The 16,440-nt window shown below is 42.3% G+C and overlaps 1 protein-coding gene across 12 annotated transcripts in view; it reads right to left on the reverse strand.

The window, feature by feature from the left end:
• The window catches only part of RAD51B (RAD51 paralog B), a 473,504-nt gene that overhangs the window by 90,830 nt on the left and 366,234 nt on the right, over positions 1–16,440 (reverse strand). The window contains exon 11 of one of the 12 annotated variants that reach the window (XM_075103128.1): positions 13,231–13,345. The exons of 10 other annotated variants lie outside the window; for them this stretch is intronic. In XM_075103128.1, the coding sequence (XP_074959229.1) occupies positions 13,263–13,345 (83 nt within the window). In that variant the 3' untranslated portion in view covers positions 13,231–13,262. Of the gene's footprint in view, positions 1–13,230; positions 13,346–16,440 lie in introns of those variants that run through there. One more of the 12 variants, XR_012662233.1, reaches the window with a different exon arrangement.

Below are 16,440 nucleotides of genomic sequence, written 5' to 3' on the forward strand. Positions count from 1 at the left end.
TGACCACACATGATCAGGACCTTGGTTTAATATCTCATCTATCCACCTAGTACTGACTAAAACAGTGCTGATGGTGGGAAAAAAGGAGAAAAGGAGAAAAAAAAGAACATACAGGCCTTTGTGATCTGAAATATGGTGTAAAGAGGTCACTGTAGTTGCCCCACAAAATCTGTCTGCCTGAGGAATTTCTTATTGATTAACAATTCACACTGGCATCAGTGAGAAAGAGTCCAGGAAAACCAGAGCTGCTCCGGCATGTTTTAAAACAAAACAAAACAAAACAATCCCACAAAACCCCCACAGGCTCTTGTTTTCATTAAGCCAAATGCCAGCGGCCTCTGCAGACCTCAACCGACATCATTAATGGTTGAACTTGGACTACCTTTATGAGACCACCATATGAGACTTGTATTCACCCTTCACAGTAATTTAAAATTCTGTTTCCAATTCATGCTAACCTTTCACTTCCCTAAAAGCATTCACGAAAAATACACACTGGCATTAAAGGGAGAATATATCTTTCACATCCAACGTGATATACTGGGGCAAGGGATGGGTGAAACTCAAAGCGGGCAGCGCAGGGAGGCACTGCTTCTGCAAGTTCCCATCTTCAACCTAGAGGCCCAAAGTAGCTCAGTAACTTCAGAGTTGCTTTTTCATGACAGGGCACTATGACTCGATCGGGCTATTTTTGAATTAGACCTTGTTAAATGGTGCCTCTTTGGTGGTTTTAGCCAAGAACCGACCATGGAAATACCCTTTTTTGCAGCTATGAAAGGACTTTGTTTTAGAATTGAGGCACGCTAGCCAGAGCAATAAGAATATGGAGCAAGCAGGAAACTTCAGTCTTCAAGGCTGTCACACCAACATGAAATTCACTTAAAAAACCAATTGATAGAGACAGATGGCCAGATATCTAAGAATGCTGATACTTCTGAGAAGGCAAGGAAGACATGGGTCATTTGTAAAAATAGCAGAAACCCTGTCTGTAACATCAGCGACATTCAATCTTTTTATTTAAAAGGGTCCTCCGAGGCTGCAGCTTTCACGCACATACCCTGCCTTTCACAGGGAGCATGGGAAAATAAGCTCATTGTGTTGGAAGGCCTTGAAAGGGAAAGGAGGATTGTGGCAGGACGGGAGGAGGGGAAAAGCTAGAACCCAGCTTGAAAACGCATGGAGACAAATCAAAAACAAACATGTACCTACCCCCAGCGTGCACACACACACACATGCAAGACCTAAACTCTGACTGAACTCTGAAATTGGAGACTAAGCGGGGTTGGGAGCCACTGCTCACTTTTCTTCTTCTTCTTGTGTTTTGGGTTTTTTGTTTATTTTAGATTTTTTTAAGTTTGTTGTTTTGTTTTCAATTACCTCCTCCTTTGTAAGGAGGAAAAGAAAATCAGCAAAGTTTTGTGTGCGTGTGTGTGTGTGTGTGTGTGTGCGCTCGCGCGTCTCCCAGGCAGCTCAGGAAGAGCGAGCTGTCAAAAGCCCAGCCCAGCCTCTGGCTTTCTTGTTCCTGGTGAGGATTTTATAAATATTTGGGAGGTTACGTGGGGCAGGGGGATTGGGGGGGCCTCCAGGAGGGAGGCTAGATAACTTTTGGGCCCACACAGCACAGAAGTTTTGAAAGCCTGCTTTTCATTAGCATTGCCTAGCAACCAACTCATCTGCTGCGAATCTCATCACGCCCCAGCAAAGCATCCACGGCATGCTAATCTTTTCATTTAATAGAAAAGCTGCTGTAATCTTTCTTCCTTTTCCTTTCTAAAAGAGCAGACAATAATAATAATAACGATAAAAAAAGAACCCGGCCCTGCTCCTCCCGCTGCCCTGCACCCCCCCCCCCCGCACGCTCGTTGATCCAACACTTTGCCAAGTTCCCATGGATGACCTACATGTGTGCGTTCTGGCTGATAAGTCCCAGCTGCAAAGGCAAGCTTAGGTTGGTTTTTTGCTTTCTGTGTTGTGTGTGCTGGAAAGGGAGGGAGGCGAGGGGGAGGATTTTTCTGGCTGGGTGCTGAGAGAGGAAGGAGGCAGGCAGGGCTACAGCTCTCAGAGTCCGAATGGCTTAAACAAAATCTCTGGCTTCAGATACTGTAACCGAAGCCTCCCCAGCAGGCAGGACAGAACTGGTTTGTTCTGGTGTGTGTGCATGCATGCATGTGCATGCTTCTCTGTGCATGCACAAGTCTGAGCTCTCTCTATATCTGCAGGATAAGAGCGAGTCTTGCTCTGTTGCCGATGAATTCCACGTCCAGCCAGCTGCAAAACAGCCATGTTCTGTAATCTCCCTGGGCTTTGCCCATCCTTTCACTCTGAAAATATCACGTCTAAGGTTAGGGGAAGTGGTTTGGACAAAACAAGACTTGACCCGAGCATCTGCCCAGAACTGAAACCAAACGTCTGTCTCCCTGAATTTTTGGCTTTTGATAAAGCTCAGATAATTTCTCTTGCCACCTGCCCATCCTTCAAGCATGTCTGCTCTTTATGGTTCCAAGCGGAAACACTAATCTATCATGAAACAGGCCATGCATGCAGCTTCTGAGCTGGTGAGAAGCAGAAACCTGAAAACTTGCAGAAAAGCACATTTTCAGATATCCAGCCCCATTTTCACAAATACACATCCCAATGAGCAAGGTCCGGGCTACCTTGCCCTTTGCTCTCTCCTCAGCCTCTTTCCCCTCTTTCTAGTCTCCATAGTTCTCCTACCTTTTTCATACTTTCAAGTGCTCCTGAGGTTGTCTTCTCCTCCCCACCCAAAAAGAAGTCAACTCCTCCAAAGTGCAATCCTGGGGGCTGTTTCACATTCTGCTTAACACCCTATTCTATCTCCTGCTCCTTGAACCTGTGAACCTTGAACATAATACACGTCCTCACTCCTACTCACATGTGATGATTGGGAGCAGCTCCTTTACAAAGATGTTTCCTTTTCCCCTCTCCAGCATAATGCTGGAAACATTCCCATTAGCGATGTGCTATAAAGATGACTGCAAGGCCACAAGGCCCTACAGCAAAGATTAAGTCACGCTGGACAATGACGTTGTTATCATACCTAAGGAAATGACAACAGGGCCACTGTGTAACAGATCAGGTAGAGATACTATGAATATGGTAAGAAATTCAGATTAAAACTGGAGCAATATGATGCCCAGGAAGCAGTAAATGCAATGTAACGTTGGAAAGGATACTGAGATTGTGGAAGACGTTTCAATGTCACACTGCTTTGCATTCTTAAGCAATATCAGGGTGAACAATTAATTTTCAGCCCTACACCTACAAGTCCTAATGGATATCTCCAATAACAAAACTTTTGACAGCCCAGCTGAAAGAATGGCTGTAGGGCCAGGGAAAAGGACTCTGAGGGAAGTTCAACCAATCTCAGCTACAACCTCTGGCAACCACTTCAAAAGGTGCCCACATGGAGCAGAGTGCCCACAAGCAGATGAAATGAGACCCTTCATGCACCATTTACTGCACTTGACATGGAAGAATTGCCAGGTTTTGGAAAACATCCACCTCCTCTCTCTTCTCTTCTAAACAACTTCAGTGCTACAAGCTTCAGCACTCTGCACTGCAAACGCTTTCAGTGTCATCAATCAGGTGAAAACCCCTTTCCCTGTGCACACACTGGGCTTGAAACCATTATGGGCTGGCTCTGCTCCCATAGCTAGCTGGAGACAGAGGTGCTTCAAATACATTCTATGGGAAAGGAAATACAAACCCCACCTTTCACTGGTTTTTAATTAAAAAACTTTCAAGCCTCATTGGTTCTGAGGAAAACATAGAGTTGGCTCACATTTAAAGCGATAGTGTGGAAATAAAACCAGTATTTTAACAAATTCCCTTCCCTATGTTACTAAGATCTCTAACAAAAGGGCTGTTCAAAAAATAAGACTTTCTGGTCACTGGAGGGCAGGTATTTTGGACTCAGAAGATGACTGAATTAAGCTGTGAATTGCCTCCTCTTGCTAGGAACTTGCACCTATCTTTTCAGAGTCCTGCACTTCTTTGAAATCAGTTCTGGGCCACTCCAGGGATAGGCAGCTCTGTTAGGTTGGATAAGAAGTAACAGATAGAAAAGCAATCACACCAGACAGCAGAGAGCAGCGAGTGAGGAACTGAATGCCACTTACTGGCATGGCAGATCATTTGCTGTGAACGACCATCACTTAGCAATAGAAAAGGATATATTCTTGTGAGTGGAAAATAACAGGAATGGAGACAAGATTCCTTGGTTGGGGAGCAAACTGTGATTATAAGTTTTCTGTAGTGTCCCAGTGAATAGAAAATAAATACGTGACAAGTCTCAGTCCTTTGTAGTCCTTGGTGAATTTACATGCAGGTTTCAAATACCCCAGCCTAACTGGCATTCTCATTAGCAGAATGAGAGGAGAAGCCAAAAACTGAATGAACATCCCTCAGAGGATAGGAAAGGACTTAAAGGTTGTAAAACATACTATTTTTCACTTTTGTCAACATTAAGGTAAGGAAACATAACTGCGAGCTCCTCTTGTTAACACTGTATTCAAGTCTATGGATATAACTTCTTCACAGCCTCCACAGGAGGAAAAATTCTTAATAAAAGAGCAGCAGCAAATTATCTGTAACGATCCATGCTTGGGAAAGGCTCAGGGCTAAGCAAACAATAGAACCTTATATGCATTGGCCTTTTTTAACAAGTTGTAACAGCTTCCCCATAAGATTTATTCCTGTTTGATAACAGTCATGTTCTTCCAGTATTAGTAAAAAGACAGCTCCCAATGAACAGCACATAGAAGACAATCACATTATTGGACACGACTGAGAAATACCAGCTTTTACGGTGTTCTGCAGTTCAAAGAGAGGAAAGTTTGTCACATCGGCAGAATATTAGCTGAGGGAAAGAAAATGTGTGAAGGCAGTTAAATAAGGTTACACAGGTGCTGCTGCTTCAGACTATGGAAAAAAATAAACTATAATACATGTGAAAGAAAATACTTTCTCTAATGTTTGAGTCTTCTTACTGCAGGGATAAAACCACAAGCCTGCTTTAGGAGTGCTGCTCTCCTTTAACCAGCCAAACATCACACTGACATTCTTTAGTGACTTGTGGTTTGGAGAGATGGCCATATGCAAAACTGAGGTCTGCACACTTCTTAGAACTAGAAACTATTTGTGTATGTTCTGGTAAACTTCAAGATGCAATCAAGCCAAAGAAAATTTTACATGCTAATAGATCTCCATCTCATGATAAATGTTATAGTCTCCTAAGACTATTTTATCATTTTGGGCCACTCCTTACCCCTCAACAAATCAAGAGATAGTTTCCACTTTTTAAGGGGAAGATGAGAAGGGTTTAAATGCTGCCAATATCAAAACAGGGCATTTCAGTATAGCCAGATTTTGAAGCAACTGTGATTGCTAGAAATAGGTCGAACTCAAATTATATACACCGATACTCCAGAAGTTTAAAGACATTTAGGGAAAGAAACAAATTTAGTTATTACCAAAGCAAAAAGATGCCCTTGCCGTGAACTCATTTGTATTGAAGAAGTAGATAATATTTTACCAAAGGGATCTTTAAAATTTAAATTGTTATTTAGATAGAGTTCTTGCCTTGTAGTTCACCAAAAATCCTCCTTGCTCCGGATAGAACTGCTGAACTGTTTTTTTCAGAGGATTCATAAATGAGACACCCTTAATGTTTCCAGAGAATGGGCCCATCCGTCATCAGACATCAGGATTTGAACTTGTTGCCATACATGGCATTTTTTGCAAAATTTACTGAGTTCCAGCTGTATTAGGAGGAAACTCCTAGAGTCAAAATACCAGGTTTTGGTTTATTTTTGTCAAACACTTATTAATTTAAAATGTCAAATTGCGTTACCCCCCAACATTCCATCACAGAAAAATGCTGGCATTTTTAGGGTTCGGATAGCTTTAGATCTAAGATGTATACTTTTAACTGCTTGCACAAGTAGGATCCACACTGCTTTTCCTAAAGGCAAGAGGGCAATGAAGCATCTTGTCAGCCAGTTGCTACGGAACAGTGAAATAGCGAGACTCAAAAACCGCTGTGTACATTTAAGGTCTGGAGATTAGTCCCTTTAAGCTATATCTCCCTACATGGATATCCTTCATATCCCACCCCAATCTGAAGCCTCATCGCAGCTGTCACTCCCACACTCTTCTGCTTCAACAGTTTCCCAGCCCATCGCTGTCATTGTCCTACTCCTCACTGCTTTCCATTCTTGTTCCTTCAAGATGCCCAGAGGACTACTGCGGCCTGATGGATACAGCTTAACTTCCCATTCTCCAGTACTGCCTTTCAGTGACACAAAAGTTTGTAAGGCTAGAAAAAGGAATTTCAAAAGAAAATGGACTTAACCTTGTGCTGGAGGATGCTTAGAGTATCACTATCTGTGTAAATTTTCATGTGAAAATAAAAATCTTTCCCCCTTTTTTCTCCTAACATCCCATTCATCCATCAACAATGTGCAATCTGTTCTCAGAAATGGAGGCCGTAGATTTTCTTAAAAAAACCAAAACTTGCTCTCAATCACTTGCACGACAACCACTCAATACAAACTTTTTGAAAAACCTTTCCATCAAAACCATCCAGAAACAAGTCCCTTATACTAGCGTTTTTGGCTCAAATGTTACAGTAAATTATAGTGAGATGAAACAAGGATTTTATAATGGAAGGTATAAGACAACTGCAACAATCATGATATGACTAGGTTTGCATGTCCATCAGTGATAAGGTGACAGCAATTCCAAATGCCCAGATGACCAAACATGTCCAAAAGAACCTTAAAGTCTTTAACAGATCACTTAAGACACATCGATATACTCAGATGCTCCCTGCTGCCTGGATAAAGGGCAATTCCATGCCTATATCTGCACTGGTCTTAACCTGTGGGCTTCCTTTGGAGTTCGCTGCCTGGGCTTTCATGTGTTTACAACACTTTTGTTGTAAATGCTTTCTGATTTTGCAGGCATCGTGATATGCGCTTCTGTGCTTACAAACACATATATCCACTAACTCCTTATCACCCTCCTTTTTTCAGGGATTACTCAATAGATGGAGAAGACATAGCAAAAACAAACCACGATTGCCTGATCAAAGCTTTCTCATTCTGGTCTGCCTGCATATTAGTTCAGTGTTGCTGAAAAATAAAAAGCCCTTAAGAATGCTGAGGTCAGGAGCTCTCAAACTACAGAACACACTCATGATGGCTGAGCAGCAGCACAAGCTTCCCCACTCTCTGCCAGTGTGCGGCCTCCGAATCAGGCAGAGGAAGGCTAAGGACAGGAACAGTGTACGGGCTCTGGCCATTCAGTCTGGGACTTCTCTGCCAACACCAACAAAGCTTCCAGTCTTGACTGTGGTCTTTCTCTAGTTAACCGCAAGGAGGGCCACTGACTCTTCAGAAAGACTAGAGATGAGACGCAGGAGTAAAGTTCCAGGTCCCATCCTGGATGTGTTCACTACTGTGCAGTCCTGTATGTCAACAGGGAACGAGGATCCCTTATGGAGAAGCAATCAAGTAGATGAACAGCTCTCTGCTGGGAGGGGAAACAAACAGGCTACAGCAAACACAGCTCTAACCTCTGCTCTTGCTACAGACTTCTGAAAGGCAAATGCCTTCAAACTTAGTTGACTCCTAGTAACTGTTACAAAGTAGGCCCAATCTTACAGAGGAAGATGCCGCAGACTTGTACTACCCCACTGAAACTGAACACTTCTTGATGTCAAACAGCTTGTATAGCAATTAACTTAGGACACTCTTTAAAGAGGTTTTAAGAATGTACACTGCTTCATCTTTATGGAAGGTCCCAGCTGCATGGAGAATTGCATTTATAAGTTAGCTATGAAACACAGGCCACCAAATTCAGAAACCGTCCTGGAAACAGTTTCTGCACGAGCCAGCGCTCCCTTATGTAACGGGAAAGCTTAGAGGAACTGATGAACGATTACCTAAAGATGCAGTTCTATGGCACCTTCAACCAGTCTCAGCTGAGTGGCCTAAAAAAATCCCCCCAGATTGTTTTTCAGCCTGTTTAAGCCAGTTCATGCAACTGCTCAGGTCAGGAAAGTGCTGGTGCCAGTGCAAGAGAAGGAGAGAGGAACACACAGTTGGGAGCACAGCAGACTGAGCAGTTTAAACTGCTATGGAGCTGAACCCTGGGAAAATGCAGAAAGAAACTATTTGATCCTCTTTTCAGTCACTACTGAATGTAGCCCATGAGCTCCTACTTGTTCGCTCCTTAATGCTAAAGCACTTTTTCAGATATTTATAAAAGATCTTCCCTGGTTACAACAGAGGCAACTGGATCCTGCCCCACTTACTTCCACTTTAGGCACCGGAAGAAAAAACAGGCTGCTTTTGGTCAGCAGTGGCAAACAAAGCAAAACCAAATGAAGAGTGAAACTGAAAAGTAGCTGTGCAAAGGTATGCCAGAGTTACAATTATAGACAATACACTTCCCTGAAGAGAAATGGCAAGTGGAGTCTCTTTGGATTTTGAACTGAAACCTGCTCTCTTGAATATTCTTCACTAACTGGGAAATGGAAATTATTTACAGTAGGCAAATCTCCTGATGTGTGACAGATTGAATACTGGCACAGTAGTGGACAGAAGTTGATGCTCCCTGTAAATTAAATCAACTCTGAATTCTTTAATAAGATGTAAAGTGTGAATAAGCTGGTTGAAAGGAACCTAGCTTGTGTGAAGTTAGTTAGGCGATGGGCAGATGCTCACTCTGCAAAGAGCTGGCCCAGTCTGAGATATTGCTGCCCTCCAGCTGCCTCTAACTAACTGCCGCCCTCCCAGTGCTGCTGCCTCCCCAGCAGTCAGCAGAGCCACTGGTGTGAGCGCTCCCTAACACACTTTCAGGCAGGATTTGTCACATCAGAGCTAATGCGCCTTTACCCTCCACCCTGAAACATATTGGGGAGCGCGCACACAGACCCCATCCATGGCTGAGCGGTTGGAGGTGGCTGACAGGACTGTGCTAAGTAACTGGGCTCAGTGACGCTTTCCAGCTGGGTCCGGAGGAAGGGGGTTGTCCACAGGATTTGACTATGTTCTTGTTTACATAGGAAAATTACACTGCTTTAAGTAACTGTACAGTTTATATCAAATTTACTTAAACTATTGCAAACCCTGGAGTAAGCACTTACTGAAATGTAGTTTAAACAGACAAGGAACATGGGTGTGGCACGAGTTTCAGTAATCTGTTAAACTCATTTAAATTAAAGCGGTGAGATTTCCCTATGTTAACAAATCCTTTGCAATTCCACCAGGGCAATTTCTCCCATTATGTCTGTACCCACGCAGGAGTAAACATATATGCAGCAGGACTAAATCACTTCAGAATTTGGCTCTGCACTAAGCCCAGACTGTTTTAAATTGTAACCGATCCCAAGCACCAAATCACAGTATATTCCTTTACTACCATTCCCAGGGCAAACACACTACCTGAAATGTGGGGAATATGAAGCTTTCCATCCTCACGATCCCCGTATCTATTTTCCTCAGGTTTAGGCTTTGTAAGGAAATGTGCAAGAACCTCCGTCTCCCAGCACTTCGAAGGGTAGAGGTCTTGTAAATCTCAATATCCTGCCTGCCCCAAAGAATGGAGCAGAGCTGGCTTTGGGTATGTGGGAGGAGAAAGGAAGCGCTTGTAGGCCTGAATACAACCAGCACATACAGGAGGTCTAATTCTTGTCCTATCAGTCTTGACGCAATGTGTCCTTTTCTTTCAGCTACTTTAGATAAACAGGAAAGGGAAAAAAAAATCAGTGCTGGAAAAAATACATGCCAGTTTGGAAAGAAAATGTTATTGTCGAGTGTTCTAATGGTGATTTCAAACAATAGCGAGTACAGTATGTCATATAAAAAACAGGGCTATTGCTATGATAGCCAATCATACCAAAACTAGAGAAAAAAAGAGACGTTCAAAAAATCATACTGCAATAAGGATAGCTAGTAATTCAGAGCATTAAGTCTCATGAGTAATAAAGCCTGCAAAGTGGTAATATTCTTACACCCATTTTTCTGACAGGGAAGGTGCTTTACAGATAGTTAAAACGGTTTGCTGTGGTTTGCAAACAATCCTGAGTATACCTAAGCTACTGCCTAGCAAAGCCTTGAATTGCACTACCTTGCTTTAACCATTAAACCATTCCAAGAAGTATTCTTTCATTTACGCCTTCGTACACAAAAACAGGTGAAAACTGGTTACACAGTAGGAATAATCTGTTTTGGCACTCAATACTCCCTCCAGAAGCCAAGTCAACTTTCTGGTGTGAATGCTGGAGAGCTAATACCACTGCAAAACGGATTGTTTTACAGCTGAAGACTACAAAACATACCCTTTCACAATGATTTTTTGTACCTCTGGTGCAGAAATCCCTAAGGAAAATAGACAGACACAGGTTATGACAGCAGACCCTCTCACTTAATAAATTTTGTATTTATAAATTTTACTTATAAATACATTGGACACAGTAAGCCAAACCATTAATGAAGGGCATAGCTTCATACAAATCAGTGCAACTCAGTGATGTTGATGAGAAAATTTGATTTAATCAGTTTAGTCTTTTATCGGTGGGATTTTATCATTTGTAGCATGGACACAAGGTGATCTGAAGAGATGCATTCATAGAATCATAGAGTCGTTAAGGTTGGAAAAGACCCTTAAGATCATCGAGTCCAACCACTAACCTATCACTGCCAAGTCCACCACTAAACCAGATCCTCAAGCACCACGTCTACCCTTCTTTTAAATACATCCAGGGATGGAGACTCCACCACCTCCCTGGGCAGCCTGTGCCAATGTTTGACAACCCTTTTGGTGAAGAAGACAGATCTCTTTTACACCATGAAGTATTATGTACTGTCACAAATAATTAGCAGAAATATGGAAAATTATTATTCTCTAAACATTTTGCAGATGCTAACTAATTATTCCACACATTTTCACAAAGTAGTTCAATGTTATTAACTACTAGCTGAAAGTGTTTACCCATGTTATCCACTGTCATGCAACAAGCCCAGGGCTCAATGAACTTTAGAACTAAGGAGCTCCTAGTTCGCACCTACATCTTCCACCCATTAGCCTGTGCTGCTTATCCTCATTCTAAAGGTATAAACTGTGAGTACGAATAGATGATTACTTTTATCTGAGTTACCCACTAAAACCCCCTCTATTTAGTGAACTGTATGGAATGGGCTTCCATTCCAATTCTTAGAGAATGTCTGTTCATACTGCAAAAAACACCCCGATTAAAACTGCCATTAAATGAGTCTCCAGAAGTATTATGGATGGACTGGGCCATACTGACAATACCCTCCTTTGACCCAGTTCTAGTTCCTCTACAGAAGGGACCGTAACACATTATTAAAACAAAGAGTAGAAAGATGCTCTGGGAGACATCCTGGAGGATGCAGAGTTGCTGTTGCAGTGTATGCCCTGGTCAGGTGATGTGGTCCCTGTTCTCCTCTCATGCAGTCCCTCCACTCCCAGTGCTGCTGTACCTGCCTCAAGCATGTTCTGCTGCTGCTTGGGGTTGTTTATTCATCCATCTGTTCAAAAGTCAAGAGTCAGTCAACACTTTCAGTTGTCACTTTCCAGACAGTAGGACTTTTGCTGGACTCCTTGGCTCTCTCCGTAGAGCAGGGGATGATAGTTGAATTTCTTTACTTGCTGCCTTTCACTGATATTTTTCTCTTGTACCTCTCTCCCTGCTCCTGCTTTCTTTCCTTTAACCCAGTTGACAGCACTACCTTTCTGGGCTGTGCCCTTTGGCTGCAGGGGTAGTGAACCCTGTTTCCAAGAGGAAGCCTCGTGCCCAAAAATGCAGGTCAAATAAGTTAGCACTTTTGTGAGCTAAGTACTGTCTTTTTAAAACATTTAGAAAGAGAACTTGTTCACCGAAGAACAAAAGACCAGAAAAGTTTATAACTCGTAACAGAAAACATCTGTTTGAACATAAAGCTGGGAATGTTTTGGTATTTTCAATTCAGGCTCAGGAGAGCCAGGAGCAAGAATACCAGCTTGCAGGCTGTTGCTTGGACTTATCTTTCTTTTAATGAAACAGTTTTTGCAAAAGAAGTGTTATTACATCATTAAAGAACCCAACAAAATACTTCCAGAAAACCCCAGCATACTCTTCTGTGAAGCTGAATATTTCCCTCTCACACTCTAGAGTAAAAGGACAGGCTGCAACTCCACACAAAATATTGCTTGCCATTATAAATTAGAGGGAAGAGAAGTGAAGATCTGATTTTATAGTTGTTCTTTATTAATAATTTTAAACTAAAGTTATATATTAAAATATCCACCACTGATTTAAAAAAAACAACCCACAACAAAGAAAACCAACAACAAACTCACTCACTCCAAACCCCAAACAAACAAAAAACCACTAAAACCCAGACCTGTGAATTTTGACCATTATGGGAATTTTTGCTTCTCCTCTCTTGAAAATAACATGACCTATGGCCCATTTTTGAAGTCAGATTTCAATCCTCTCCAGCCAGCTGTCAGGAAACCACAGAAGGTGCTTGAACAAGCACAAGAAATGGCTGGTTCTAGTCTGAAGGGAAAAAAATAGCCAAGGAACAAGGCAGCTACCTGTGGCAGAATGTTATTTTTAATTCAGTCGCTGTCTGCGTATTTTCACAACGTGTGTACTCTGTTATCCTGTCACTTCCCTCTTTTCCCTAGGTAAATATCTCTGCTTTGGAATAAAAGAAGGCCCAGGGGTGCTACTTGTAAGGACTGCACTCGCCTTGATATGTTGTTTTTGAACTGAACATATACAATGGACACATTTCAAACTTGGACCTTTGCCATCATAGATGTTGCTTTTAGTTTAACCTTCTCAGATGATGGGGGGAGGCTGGAGGTAAGGAAGAGGCTGGGAGTGGGGTCATACACTCTGTCTTTTACCAGATGTGGGATCTCATCGGAGCCAAGCGTGATAACCCCCACAGACCCCTCTAAGCACACAACATGATGGAGAGAGAGGAATGCAGACTGACCCTCTCCAAGTGCCAAGTGTTTAAAAAATCAAATACAAACCCCAGGGAGAAATGGATGACTAGGCCATAACTTTGCCATCAGGGTGCTTAGATTAGAAAAAGGTGGTGTGATTAATACTTTATTTTTTTAAAGAAATAATTTGTTTACAAGTTATTTGTGAGGAAAGGAATCAATTCAAAGGAGACTTACCCCCATCTCCGCGCTGTAAACTGCATGCCCTGTTAAATGCACTGTGCTTCATACATGCAATTTAACCTGCCATTTGCAACCCAAGAGATGGACTGGACTAGGTTAGGCATCTTTTCTGTAGAAGAATTAGACACAGAAGTGGGATCTAGAAAATTCTGCATTAAACTGGCTCAAATACTAACCCATGCTCAAACAGTAACCCAGTTAAGGACATGGGGTAAGAAAGATACACATTTGAACATCATTCTCATACATTAAATGGCAATGCAGCCTCAGGTAGGTGAAGGACAAAAGTTGGCAATGGGCTCACCCTCTGAAGTCCCATGCCATCCTACTTCCAAGTGGTACATGAATTAAGCCTGAACCCCTGAAAGCTGCCATGTGTACTAAGCAACCCGGAGCTGGGAAGAACAGCTACTGGGGATGAGGGTAGTGCTCAACCAAAATGAATTTGGGAGCAAAACAAAGTATTGGGCAGTTCCTGAAAGGTGCTACAGAGGTCAGGAAGAGTGGAGAATTCTCTGCAGTACACATTACTGAGTCCAGCTCTGCAAAGTATTTTTGAACATGTATTTTACACGCACGCGTTTACTTAAATTGACAATATATCTAACCTCATTTGATCTCAAACCTGGCAACAGATCACCTGAAGAGTCATGCTTAAATATTTGGACTTTACTAACCATATCTTCCTGATGTCTCTGATTATCCTAATCTAATCCCTTCTCCTTCTTCAAAAAATAATACAGCTACTAAGGTCTTACCTTCCCCATTATTACATTGTAATTTCTTTCCTGGAATGTCCCCTTTTTATTCTTTCTTTTCTCCTTGATCTTCCTTACATCCTTTGCTAACACTATACATCTTTTCCCTCCATACTTATTCACTTACTGTGGGGCTATCCTGTCCTCAGCTCTACAGCTCTGAGGACTTTCAAACCACTTGCAGAGCACAGAAAAATTACAAACCTTACAGCTGCACGAATCCCACCCAAAGGACCATTTCTCCCTCAAAATCAGCAAGCAATTTGCCAGCACACAATGGAAAAGATTGGGCAGATGATATTTAATTATCTATTTACATATTATGGGTGTGCTTACATAACCAAAATATTAGATAGCTGTAACTTTGATAACCACTAAACCTCCCTGAAAACTACGTTGGCACACTGTGATTCTCATGTCACACGTTATACTCCACTTCCCAGCAGTGCACCTCATCTAGTACAGAAGCAGTGACGGAGAGTCGAGGAGAAAGTGCTGTTAAAGAACTGCTATAAATGGGCATATACTGTAGCAACCACTAGCATGTGTCAAGTGTACAGAGATTGAGCCACTCCCTTGGATAGTCCTGAGACATCATCTTTATCATTTGCTTTTGGCAGTGTAGAGGGACTTAGCAGACAAATTCTAAATCTGATTGTTGCATATCAAAACAGAAGAAAAACCAGAAAACTCCATCATTGTTCAGTTGTTTGAGAAATCAAAGTTTTTCTTGCTGGTCTCTCAGAAAAGATATAGTAATGAAAATAGCCTGTAATTGGGAACCTGTCAAGCTCTAGGGCGTTTGACAGCCCAGAACCCTGGAAGTCTAAAAGTGTTCCACAATGGACCATATTTTCCAGAGACTGTGGATTTATTTATACACACAGATCTCTCTGTGAAAACTCCAAGAGAGGTTAGGTATACAATAAACTTAAATTTCTGTAGCTCCTTTACTAACCAACTGAACTAACTGCATTATTTAAGCTGGCGTCAGGTTTTTAGCTGCTACTAAGACGCAAACGGCTCTAGAGTAAAACACAGCAGTGCTTTGCAGGAGCCAAACAGTGCTATGCAGCGGCAAAAACCATATAAAGAAATATAATATTATTACAGGAGGGGAATTCAGGTCCCGTGTAAGGTAAATGAATTTCAGGTACATTTTGGCACAGAAGGGTTAACAAGGTTTTCACCTATAGTATATGTGCTATGTTCCCAGTGCTGCAGGAGCCAGCTCTGTGCTGTGACAAATGGCTTCTTTTCTCGATCTAGTGCAGGAGAAGTCCTCTGTCCCACTGGGTACTCTCAGAGAAAGAAAAGAGTTACTATGGAAAGGCACAGAAAGCCGCCTGAAGCTTGGGCAGTTAAGTCAGTACCCCTGGCACAGCTGGCACCCTCCGGCACACGCTGGACAGCTTAGCAGGTGAAGTGACAGCAGACCAAGGCTCCATTTCAGATGCTGCTGCCTCTCAGCCTGGAAGCCTGGTAGCAGTTCTCACCAGGCTAACTCTGCAGTGGAAGAGGATATGTAAGAAATAAAAAGGTGTAAGGCCTGCCAAATCATAAAACCTTGTAACATGATACTAGCAATGGTATGTGTGCAAGAAAACAGAGCAACACCAGAGACAGCTAAAAAAAGGTGTTGCCATGACCTGATAACTTCAAATAAAATGATACGGGCCCTGCTGCTGCATGCCCCATGAAGAAAAAGCAGACTCACTCACAACTCTTCACTACCTCCTTTCTCTCTTCTACAATGTCTTGGTTTCGACTTGAATAACCTCATCCTGTGAAGCAGCAGAACTCCAGAGCCATGAATGTCTGAAATTCACTGCTGCTTACCAGGGGGCCAAGATTTCAAGACATAAAAGGTAAAATAATTCCCAGTAGGTCTCCTACAAATATATTAATGTGTCTGTACTGAGCGGTATTTTCACACCGTTCACACCGTTCCCTTCCTCTCTCCTTTGACTAGGAGGAAAAAGAAAGTACCTATGAATACTGATGTGTAGGGAACCCTCATAAATTCACTTCCCGTCAGTCCAACAAATGAGCCCCCCCTGGGAAGCCGTGAGAGAGCGCTTTCTCACAACAGCCTGATTATCAAAACTCAGTTCTCTCATGAAATACTCTAACCTTGCAGGGACAAGTATCGTAATCATATGAAAGTATCATAATAGGTTGAGCACTGTAAATTACTTTTGTAACTTGGGACGTGTGGGGCACATTGCCATTAGGTTGGTTCCCAGTGATGCTGTTTGCATCTCTGTATCACTTGAGAATTACCCCAAGCCTGAAAGATTCATGTGCTGTACAAATTCAATTTCAGAATAGAAATGTGATTCTCTAGACATCAGATTTCAGGCACTCACTGCATCCATCATAATTTTAGCAAGCTGGCTTTATCACTGCCCGATTCGCATCAGAAATATAATGCACGTTACCTGTT

This window comes from Phalacrocorax aristotelis, chromosome 9 (assembly GCF_949628215.1).
Source record: "Phalacrocorax aristotelis chromosome 9, bGulAri2.1, whole genome shotgun sequence".
Lineage (NCBI taxonomy): Eukaryota > Metazoa > Chordata > Aves > Suliformes > Phalacrocoracidae > Phalacrocorax > Phalacrocorax aristotelis.